Consider the following 12,027-nt stretch of genomic DNA (forward strand, 5'->3'; position numbering starts at 1 on the left):
TATTTTATTTCTGATACTATATATCTATACATTCCTGATAGATTTAGAAATCTTACTAAACCCTCTACTCTCCCTTCTCAAAGTCCAAATAAACAAACTCACAACGCATTACCCACAAGTTATCACGACCAATTACCAACAATTACGCATTCAACCTATTTATGTAATATTGTAATCCACACATCCTTATCTGTATGTTATTACTATTATTATATTCTTTGGTTATTTTTTCTCCTATTCTGTATACTCAATGTTATGATTTAATATCGTATTGTTAATTTAACTACGATGTATTCATGTATATAATATAACTGTCGAGCTGTAATAGTTGATACTAAAAGCTAATAATAATAAAAAAAAAAAAATTCTAAACTTTCAGTTAACATCAAGTAGACCACATTATATAATATCAACGATTACACACGCCGCTGATCCTTGACACGCGGCAATAAGTCAAGAAGACTCATATGCAATCGGCAGATGTCATCCGGTTGCTCGATCGATCTATTAACCGTTATAATATCATATAGTTCCGGCTGGGAACTCAATGGTTCCACTTACTCATCACGAGAGCCTCCGAGGCGTCATCGACAGTCATCTTCCGGCCATCTGCAGTGCAGGAAGCGGCTTTGTCATGATAGATGCACAAAGTTTGCACGCCTCTGCCGATTTCCAGGCCAGTATACTTTTGGATTATATGCTTTGCCGTGTGAAGAGACGCATATACGGCCGGAAGTACCCGAAAGTCCGGTCGGCCCGTCACTTAACCACACCCATCCGTGACTTAATGATGTGATGGTAACTTACGACTGCAACATAATATTGACAATAGCGGTGGATAAGCTCAGCAGTAATACGATGAGAAGCAGTGAAACTTTGATCGATACGAAATCGCATAATGCATACAATCACTGGTAAAAGCTAATAACTATGAGTCAAATTACCTATAACTTATAGAAGTGAAGCATTCTTTGAGATATGTATATTGCTATATGGATCTTATACGTTATAGAGGATAATATTTTTAGCGAATCAACCACGCATTTTGGTAATAGTAAGTAATTCAGATACTTAAAAAAGTGACCGTAGTGAGTATATATTTGTCACTATACAGCAGGGATGGGGAACTCAAAGTAACTAGCGGGCCACTTTTAAGTGCTTTAAAATCTAGCGAGCCGCAGTGCATAGGAAAAAGCAAAAAAAAAAAAAGGTCCTTCAAATTTACTAACATTTATTTTTTATCTTTATTTATTTATATTTACAATTATTATTTGATGTGATACTTGACGATGAGGTTTTATATGAAGTAATTTGAAAATGTAGCGCGGGCCAGATAAAAAAGGTATGCGAGCCGCCAGTTGCCCATCCCTGCTATAGAGTATAAGTAATATATTGTAATATACGGCAGTGCTTCTCAACCTAGGGGCCATGGATATATGACTTAGGGGCCTTAAAATATTTATTTCATTTAAAACATTTTTGGTTATTTAGTTATATTATAACCGATCAAATGATTAATCATTGTCGATAAAGTCTAATGTTGGATTACTATATTATTAAATAATAATACAATTGTTAGGGGTCCTTGACAGTTTTACATTAAATATATAGGAGGCTCTATAACAAAGAAGGTTGAGAAGCACTGTAACACGCAATAAAACGGTGACATATCACATATAGATACGTAGCTGGTTCTAACCGAGATGAGACCTAACCTTTATATTAAGTTTGTAAGTTCGGTGGGCCGAATAATTTGTCCAATTCGGCCCTAGCTGATATCGTATGAGTATATGTCACTATGAATCGATCACTGCGATAATGTATCGCATATTGTACAACTACAGTACATTAATAAACAGTTACTGTACCTATATATTGCAGTGTAAAGGAGAATAATTATTGAAATAAATAAAATACACTCCAGCTTAGGTGTCTATTATCAGGTCAATATATTTTCTCAATCGAGTATTTGACTCATATAATATATAGTTAAACGGTCTCGAGTAAATTCGTATGATAAAATAATAATAATAATATAATGTCGTCAACAAAGTGTCAGTTTTTTTGAAGAACTATATACTATATTATTTTATATATAGGTACACAAACAATAATATATATTCGTTAAAACTATTTAAAAACACGAAATGCCCAAACACATCGTATAACAATGCTTAAGCCTAATAACATAATGATTATAATATTATATATAAATATAGGATGAAATTCAATTTAAAAAAAAACCGTTGGTAGTATTATTTGGCCGTCGAATAATATAACGAGACGTCTTATGCGCGTCAAAAACAGTCTATATTATATATTACATTGTGTTAGTTCTGTATAATATTAAATCGATTATATATAGGTACATATTTTTATTATAACATTATACATAATAATTGTAGTATTTATTTAAAAACTATATATGTCTATGGTTTCTTATAATCGTATACACTTAAGTCTATAACAGTATCACATCAATTGTCGTACGTCTAAAACAGTAAAACGTTTATGACTTTGACGTGACAATATCACGTAACTATATAGGTATATATATATATATATAAGACGTATATTCGTATCGATCTAATATTATATGTATAGGCGATAATAATTTATAATAGGTACATATATCTACATTTGATGTGTAAATGGCACGTAGAGTGTGTATAATATTATACATTGATATTATATTAAATTAATTACGAACGCAATATCGGCCGTCGTACATTAAAATATTATAATATTATGTATATAGTGGTACGACTGTACCGCTGGTACGATAATGCGTAATATAACAAATGTATATAAAATATATCATACTTAATAATCGCATACCGAACTACTCGATATTTTATATTAAACTCTGCACGATTCTACATAGAAAAAAAAATGTATCGTACAATAATATAATACGTTGCGTAATTATATAATAATTAATTCATAATAATATTGCATGCGATAGTATACACATTATTATTATATACTTTCGACGATCGCGTTCTGTTCATAAGAGCATCGACACGCGGCCGTGGGGGAGGGGTTGATCGAGTCGTGTTAATGGTCGGGGGGGGGGGAGTGTTTCATATGTGTGTGTCTGTGTGTGTGAATGTTGAGCTAAGGGTACTGGCGATCGCTGTTCCCGTGTTCACGTAATGGCGCACAACCGGGATTTGGTTTTGGTGGGTTTCCGGCCGGAAGCGGTCTGCGGATGTTGCATGGTCGAGTTCTGGTGTTGCATGTGGTGCTGCTGCCCCATGAGCCTGCGTTGCTGCAACAACCTGTTGACCACTATCCGGTAAGTGGCCACCACGTTGCTCCTCGACCCCCGAGAACTGTGTTCGTCAAGCATGACGTCGGTTATGCCAAGACCTTCCAGCGCCCGTCTGGCGTTCGTCTCGGTGTCTGTGAGATCGGCGCCAGCCGCCGTCGGATAAGCGCACCACTGACCGTATACCGAGTTGTTGTTGAACCGTATCTGGTACGCGGACGCCTCCCGCAGCCAGTCGGACTTGAGCACCTGATCGATGTTGAACCGGTGTTCGGGTGACGTGTTGAGCATGGATTCTGTGGAATGCGAAAGACGTACTCGTATAAACAAAATAATAAGTAATATAAATATATAATATAAACATCGTATTATGAGTATTTATGAAGATAAATAATATTAGTGACCTATAATAACAGTGGTTGGCAAATAATAAGTTTCTATTGGAGTCCGAAAGACCAAAATAACAAGCAAATGACATCAAGAGAAAAAAATATTTATCAAATCTTTATATTTTTACCATAGTAATAATATGAAGACAAAATAAATTGTAAGATTTGTTGAAGGTTCAGTTTTCTGCCTTCCGGATTCGGTCCGTGGTCTGCCAGTTGCATATAACCCTTGTTATATAACATATACAGGGTATATTTTAGTTTATTTTTTACAGTTACAAAATAAGTATCGGAATTGGCATTTACAAATCCGCGAATATAAGTCTTTAGCGTTTTCTTAATGCACGATCATCCTATTTATAGACTGAATTTATCCAACTTCTTCCTGCCCACCTAACAATAAATTACACTCATCTATCAGCTAATAGTATAAATTTAAGTATAAGACATACGAAAAAAATATTTAAATTTCTAAATAGAAAACTGAAACATGTTTATATTTTTGTTTTGCATTTAGATGAACCGTATTTGAAAATAATTAATAATATTAAGCATATTATAGAAATGCATGTACGAACCTTCCATTTTTTCACATAGGGAGGTATCATTTGATAATAGCAGAGGTATTCAAACTGTTGGTCTCGGCTCCCATGGGAGCATGTCAGCAATTTTTTTACCACATTTTCAGAATTTTCATTTGTAACTTTACAATACTACAGAGACGATGTGCCGAGATAATTAAGACAACAATCGGCTTCGCTAACAAAACCTAACTAAGTGCACCGCGTTGTCTGCATTCAATATACATATAGATACATATAGGAGGGCAGCTGATCCCCGCTGCTACCACTGCGAAGAACCGGAGAACACAGTAGAACATACGCTGTTCCATTGTCCGCACTGGGCGGAGTGTAGGCACGGGATGGAGCAGTGCATCGGTCGGCGACTACGGCCCGAGGATGTTCCTGATATCATTCTGGGGCCGGAGCAGGAGCTCCTCCCAGATGACAGGTCAAGGAGACATTGGCGGATAATCAGAGGATAGCGTTTGGCATGATGGTGGAGACAATACTTGGGCTAAAGGAGGAAGCAGAGCGCTCCAGACAGGCGGGTGGACAGTTAGGGTAAACTTTATTATTTTGTGGGTTTTTCAGGGTGATTAGAGACCCCCGCGTATGTAAAATAACTACGATAATTGACGGCGAATAAACGATACGGGACCAGGTGGCAGTATTGTGCTAAACATTTCCCACCCGTTCCTGGTTTTTTGAACGGAAAAAAAAGGAGCATACACCTCTAAAATAACTAGGTATAGACGATCGGATTTCTAAGTCTAAATACAAAACTTACAGTCCTTCCATGTACGCATACGAGTATTGATTGGCAAAAAAACAATATTCTTAATGAATGTAACTGTGCGAAAACATATTATAATATACGAGTAGCGAGTGCAGTGTATTATGTAAACGCATATTATACAGAGTTATTACGTCTATGCGACATGTAAACGTGTTCGCAGCTCATCTTTTTTAGAGGGGTGGGTATAATAAAGTCATCAGCGGGTATTGTGTGGCCGTCATAAAACATAATCGAGCATTGTGTTTACAGTATAGTGAATCGTGTAGTGTATAATAATAATAATGTATATTATAATATAATAATAGTCATAATATCGTATACATAAACTAATACTTATTATACGTTCCTACGGCCTTCGCCTGTTTCTTAAAGATGTATTGTTTTTATTTATGCACGCCAATTAGGAACAGGTGTGAATAAAATATGTATTTTTATAATCAATATAGCAGCCTTAAACGTAACACCGAAATATTATCAGCAGATATCAACATTATAATGCTGTTGTTTTCGTTATACACGTTGTAGTACTCATATTGTCCAGGTCAAAGTACTCTATTTACACATGTATTTCTGTGTCTGTGAAATCGTGTTGATGGTTGGAAGTTCATTTGTGCCATGAACCGTCACAACTCCTTTTTTAAATCAATATGTTAATGGTACGAATAATTCTGTTATTTTGTACTATAAATAATACAAACCAACTACAAAGTACAATATTATTGTGTGGTCTGTTCATCGTAAATCAGTGCGCGCGCGCACACGCACACACACACACACACACACACACACACTCACACACACATACACATATGCACAATTGACATAATTGTATATGATATTATACATACGAGTATATATACATATTATATGGCGTAGGAACACGTGTAAATATTTTGTGTTGCGCATAAATCGGACACGATTATATTAATATAATATTATTATCATCATTATCATAATTGATGTGATAATTATTGTATGATTCACGTGACATTCCGCGATTATCATCCGCTAATCGACAGATTTTTTAAGACGGGGGTGTCGTTAGCCCCTTCGTGGGACACAATGTTTTACGACTGTACCACTGCGTATGAAATCGTTTTCGTACAAAAGCTATTAGGTACTAAAGAATAGAAAAATAAGACTTCAATATTTTTATTTCTTTAATAGTGGGTGTGCGGGAGGGTGCTGAAGTGATGCACGTCAGAAAACCGAAATTTAAATTCTTATAATTATATACAAAACCTTATTTTTAATTATTTCCTCAACAATAATTGTCACTGAATCGCGATAGTTTATTTTATTTTTTTTTTGTTAATAATTTCTAGCCTTTACCTATGAGTGACTTTAACAGCTGGGACATATACCCTGGTGCTTCCACGTGCCCAGCCAGTATTGACCGTCTGAGCCCTGCCATGTTGTCTCCGAGGAAAGGCATCGTGGCGGTGGTAATGAAGAACAACAGCACACCCAACGACCACAAGTCCACGGGACGGCCGACGTAACGCTCGTCCAAGAACAGTTCTGGAGCAGCATACGGTGGAGAACCGCAGAACGTCTCCAACTTTTCGTCGTCTATAAAACAAAAACACGGATTTATACGACATTGTCATACACGATAATAATAATTATAGATAGGTAATACGCCTGGGAGGGGTTTGAGAATTATAACTAGCTCACGACCAGAATTCTTATTTCTTCACCTTGTTTTTGGTTGTCAGCATGTTATTTCTAATGTATATATAATATTCAAACAATGTGACCCTCCCCCCACAAAAAAAATAAATATTTTTTAGTTACATCATTATTGGTTATCGTCGGATAACGGATCGAATACGTGATCAACATAATATCAATATTGGTAGAACATATTATAAAATAGTTTGATGTTCAATATTTTAATAAATTCCCTTAGAAATTGAAAAAAATATCTCACATAAACGTGAGGAACTATATAGAATATACTCTTAATAATGGGCTTAAAGCCTTAAAATAATATTATACTAGGTATATCAGAACGAATTTTAAGTATTAAAATATAATTGAAGTATTAATTATTATTTATTATTTTTATTTTAAGTATTTTCAACCTTTAATATACATTAATAATATATGAAAATATCAATTAAAAATTCTCATTTTTCCGTTATTGCGATTTTCCATCAACCTAAAATGAATCTTTGGCTGCAATATTTGATTGTGCCTACACGTACGTAAATTATGTAAATACTGTAGGTATACATACTTTTGACCGAACAGTGAGCTATTGCGAAATTTTAAAAATATCAATCGAACTGGTCCATATCTTCGAATTAATTAAGTACGTGATTTATTTTATTATTTTTCCATAAGACCAATTACACACATAAAAATTAAGCACATAATAATATTATATAATATGCGTTGAGTCATTTCACATTATTATAATTCCATATTTCAATCTATAATTTATATCAGTGTCGGGAGTAAAAAAAAAATAATAATAAAATAATTGCAATAATCTCGATTTTCAATCAATTATTTATTTAATTATGTGTCGATATAAATTCGTTTGGAAAATTAAAATTTCGCCGCCGTTCAAAGTCAGTGGTTGTGTTGTAGACATAGAATTTTATCATATTGATAATTATTAGTTATTAATTATTATATTACTAAGTATGTCATATTATAACGATACCGAATATAATGCTCTTGTAATACGACATTGCACAGATAATAATACTATAATAATATATAAAAACATGTATTTGTTTGTAAACGGCTGTTATAATAATATTATAATTTGATCAATATAATATATTAAGTCCAATTGGAATTCATTAGAATACTATAACAATGTGTTATGCTTATGACGTAGCTATGACGCCACTGCAGAGCTTTTATCGAATTCACTTATAATTTATGTTATCGTCTCGAAACCATGTTTTAACGACATTAAATACACACGATAGCTTTAAAATGAGATTAATATGCATATCGATGGATATAAAGACAAAAAGTATTCTAATCCAAAAACTCGATCATCGGTTTCGATCGCTTCCGATAAATCCAATATATTAGCGAATATTCCTATTTTCGTTCTATAAATGAGTTTTCATCATATTTTATCCATTCCGCGGAAGACGACAACGACATGCATATTCGTACCTGAATAGTATTTTGATTTTTAGTTATTTATTCTTAAAACAAAAGAAAAAAATTATAATAATTGGCCCCGCCAAACACGTTAGATAAAGTCGAGTCTCGTGGTAACTATAAGATTTCATTTTTGACCCTAGAAGTATTTTTAAGCGAGTTGTGTTTGATTTTTGTAACTCAGAAAATACACAAATCAAATTTGTATTTATTCCTCACGTGCCCCTTGGATATTCGAATTAACGAGACTAAACTGCATGTATAAACATGTTATTGTTAGAAATAATTTAATAAGTGTGGCTTGGTGAGTTGCGGTCGTACGCTCAATCTGCGGAAACGCACTTAGCGTACGTACCTGCCGCAGTTGCTAGCTCCCGGATGGGTGACCACCCGGAATTTTCAGCAACATATCCTTGCCACACATACACAAACACGTGTTACAACCCTACCCACTTAAAAACCTACAAACAAATAAACAAAAATAACCCCTACCGTACCATCCCAATAACGCGGGTTCCCCTAAAAAAAAAAAATTTATAATAAGTTAATATTTCTGAATAGGTACTTGAGACTGTGATGCTAAAGCCGAAGTCTCCTAATTTGGCGACGCCTCTGGAACTCAAGAACACGTTCTCCGCTTTGATGTCTCTGTGAACGATGTTGCGGTCGTGCTGCAGCATGGACGAAAAGAAAATAACTAATTAATAATAATTATTACACGAACGACGGTGTAGGACGGTGAAAAATAAATTATTCACCAGGTGTTTGACGGCCAAAACGATCTGAGAGAAAATATTTTTTGCTTCCGACTCGTGCATTCGGCCCTCGGATATCAACCTCTTGAACAGTTCTCCAGCCGCCGCGTGCTCCATTATCAAATAGTATTTCGTGTATGTCTCGATCACTTCGAACAGTCTGAAATGGAGTTTACTCGGTATTCAAATATTATATGATAAAACACAAATTTGCTTTGTGGTAAATAGTGACGATGAAGAGGAAGCAACGTCCCGAAACCGATTATAGATTTATTATAATATAATAATATATATATATATATATATATTGTTATTTTGTGCATGAATTGGGTGGAGACAAATGAAAACAGAAAGAAGGGAAATATGCGAATGAATGGCACCACACTGCAGTTATGAAAACAATATCACACGCTCAACGTTATTAAAACACGTGAAATGTGTGTTTAAATAAATATTCGGTGGCCGGTTTTACCGAATAACGTTTTGATGATGTATTGATTCCATGACGGAGATCTCTCGGGACAGCATTTTCTTCGCTTTCGCCGTCAATTTGGTCTTGTCTAATATTTTGATTGCCACTCGTTCTGAAAATATAATGATATAATATTATATTAGAATCAAAACGAAATTTGTATAACATACATTCGCCGGCTGTAAAGATGGCGCGTCGTACGAAATAAAAGGTAATATACATTTTTTTTATTGTTCATTTTTTTTTCGTAAGTGGACCTGCTGTGTTATATAAAAAATGAGAAGTCGTAGTAAACGAGTTCGCAGTAAACATTTACTAGAAAACTTTTATAATAAGCGAGAGAGTAAAATATTAATAATTATTAGGTATACGAATATTTAGATTATTAATTGTGGTTTGGTATATTATAATAATGTTCTTTATTAGTTTGTTATGATTTTTGCGTATTATTTTCACTCTATCTATCTATTATATTATGGTTTATTTGTGTGTACACTGTTATTGTTCACGTTTTTTGAATACTGACAGTCAATGTTTAACAATTGCATAATAATATAAAAATTAAATTCTAAATTAATTTTTTTTTATGACTTAATAAATGTTAGTAAATAACATGTTTAATAATATAATTATATTCGTAATATACGAGAAAAATTATTGGTTTGATATCTAAATAATCATTAGTTATTTCATTATTTTTTCCCCACAATAAAATTATACAGTCCCTGTAATAATTTTACATCAATATTTTATTAATATTATAAAGTAAACAATATATATTATTTAAAGAGAGTATTAAGGTTTAAGTTGTAGGTCTTAAGGTATTATAAATGTTTTACTTGGTAGTAGGTATAAGGTATATGCGGTATAAAATTATACTTTAAATACAGTAATTTTATACTAAATACACAAATATAATTTATGTATATAAGAAAATATACACTTAAAACTTATAATAATAATAAAAAAGTGAAAGTTAAAAATCAATATCTTAAATGTGATACTGAAAAACAATTTAATCGAACGTTTCAAAATGCAACTCGTGAATTATTCATTGGACATATTATTTTCCTTTTACCTCCAAGTGGAAACTATAATATTATGTTTATGGGCTATCTAAACATAATATAAAAATAAAAACAAGACGTATCAATTTGAAACTATTGATTCTATCGTGTCGTTTATAAATATCGTTAAAGTGTTTCATTTGATCCGTTTAATCAGTCAAGGTTGTGGTCTTATGTACCTTTGGTCAACTCGTGGTATCCAGTTTTCACTTGTGAAAAATTCCCTTTGCCCAACTCTCCACTGAGCTTGTACAGACCGATCCTCTTTCCCACGGCCGTGTCCGTCTGCCATTTCCGGTCGTTGTTCAAGTTGTCGATCGCCTTTCGGTAAGCTAAAATCGGTCAATCAAAAACGAAAACGTTAATTTAAGTTAATAAATGCCGTATTATAGGTGTATACAGAGTTCTTAGTATGGCAGAGGTGCTTATACTTCATGATGTGTCAACTGCATGTGGTATATTCGTATGACGGTCGACTTACCTGTTAACTTTGTTGGAGACGCCTTCTCCTCGGAAGACTCGCACAAGGTCATCGTCGTAACGTCATCGCGTGTTCTCTGAAACATACCGACGCACTTGATAAATAATGTTAATATATAATATACGCTCTTCGCTGGATCCTTCACTACCCCAACATTGACTTATTGTTATAATTATTATTGTTTTTGTTATTAATATACGTAATATATAGAGGTATCTGACGAGCAGAGCAATATTATAATATTATATTATGACGTTTAGTGCAGTATATAACAGTACAATATAATACACAAACACCACTCTCAATATATTATTGTACTGTATAGGTACCACTACACAGACAAGTCCCATTGATGTATGTATGACGTGCATTTCACATTATTTAAATACCCATCAAAATAGTTTGTACGCGTATATAAGAATACCTATACGACTCCATATATACGTATATATATATTATACAAAGGTAAATATAGATAATGTATGTACCTATGGAGTCTATAAGAATATTATATATAGATAAAATTAATATTAATAACTACACGCACTGCTGTAGGCATACTCAAACATGTATATAATATTATGTTTACATAAGGTACTTTTTAATGCATACATATAGTGACGAACACGCGACGTTGTAAAGGCGAAAAGCGACTGCCACGCGAATTATGTGCGACGCGTATACAATCTCTGCTATGACGATTATTACAACGGACGTAATGAATTATAATGAATATAATGATTATATGTTATTATAATCAATGATAAAAGGTCTTTTTTTTCGTATATATTATGACAGGTCAGGACAGTATCATCAGTATTGTTATTGTTATTATTATTATTATTATTATTATTGTAATTGTTATTTTGGTGCGCAAAAATGTATACAGCTGGTACCGAAGACGTTGAACACTGTTTTTTTAATTAATTATTTTCAGTTTTAATTTCGATCTGTTCGAATTGCGATCACAATTAATAGTTAGTACATTTTTGACCCGCAAAATCCATAAGAATATGCTGTATGCCTGTATTGTGTATATTGTTATGGTTTCCGTACTCATATAATATATTATTCTAATAACGCGCACTGACGCGATGCGCA

The 12,027-nt window shown here is 33.4% G+C and overlaps 1 protein-coding gene across 4 annotated transcripts in view; it reads right to left on the reverse strand.

Annotated features, from left to right (window-relative positions):
* Window positions 1-1,925: 1,925 nt before the first annotated feature.
* LOC107163348 (serine/threonine-protein kinase NIM1-like) overlaps window positions 1,926-12,027 on the reverse strand; it is a 60,406-nt gene continuing 50,304 nt past the window's right edge. For all 4 annotated transcript variants that reach the window (XM_089218248.1, XM_089218249.1, XM_015510728.2 and 1 more), the window contains 7 exons: window positions 10,927-11,002; window positions 10,625-10,777; window positions 9,379-9,490; window positions 8,910-9,066; window positions 8,717-8,822; window positions 6,352-6,591; window positions 1,926-3,567 (listed from right to left, as the gene is read on the reverse strand). In XM_089218248.1, coding sequence (XP_089074374.1) covers window positions 3,149-3,567; window positions 6,352-6,591; window positions 8,717-8,822; window positions 8,910-9,066; window positions 9,379-9,490; window positions 10,625-10,777; window positions 10,927-10,978 — 1,239 coding nt within the window. In that variant the 5' untranslated portion in view covers window positions 10,979-11,002 and the 3' untranslated portion in view covers window positions 1,926-3,148. The remainder of the gene's footprint in view (window positions 3,568-6,351; window positions 6,592-8,716; window positions 8,823-8,909; window positions 9,067-9,378; window positions 9,491-10,624; window positions 10,778-10,926; window positions 11,003-12,027) is intronic.

This window comes from Diuraphis noxia, unplaced genomic scaffold (genome assembly GCF_037042655.1).
Source record: "Diuraphis noxia isolate RWA-SAM2 unplaced genomic scaffold, SU_Dnox_SAM2 contig0002, whole genome shotgun sequence".
Classification (NCBI taxonomy): domain Eukaryota; kingdom Metazoa; phylum Arthropoda; class Insecta; order Hemiptera; family Aphididae; genus Diuraphis; species Diuraphis noxia.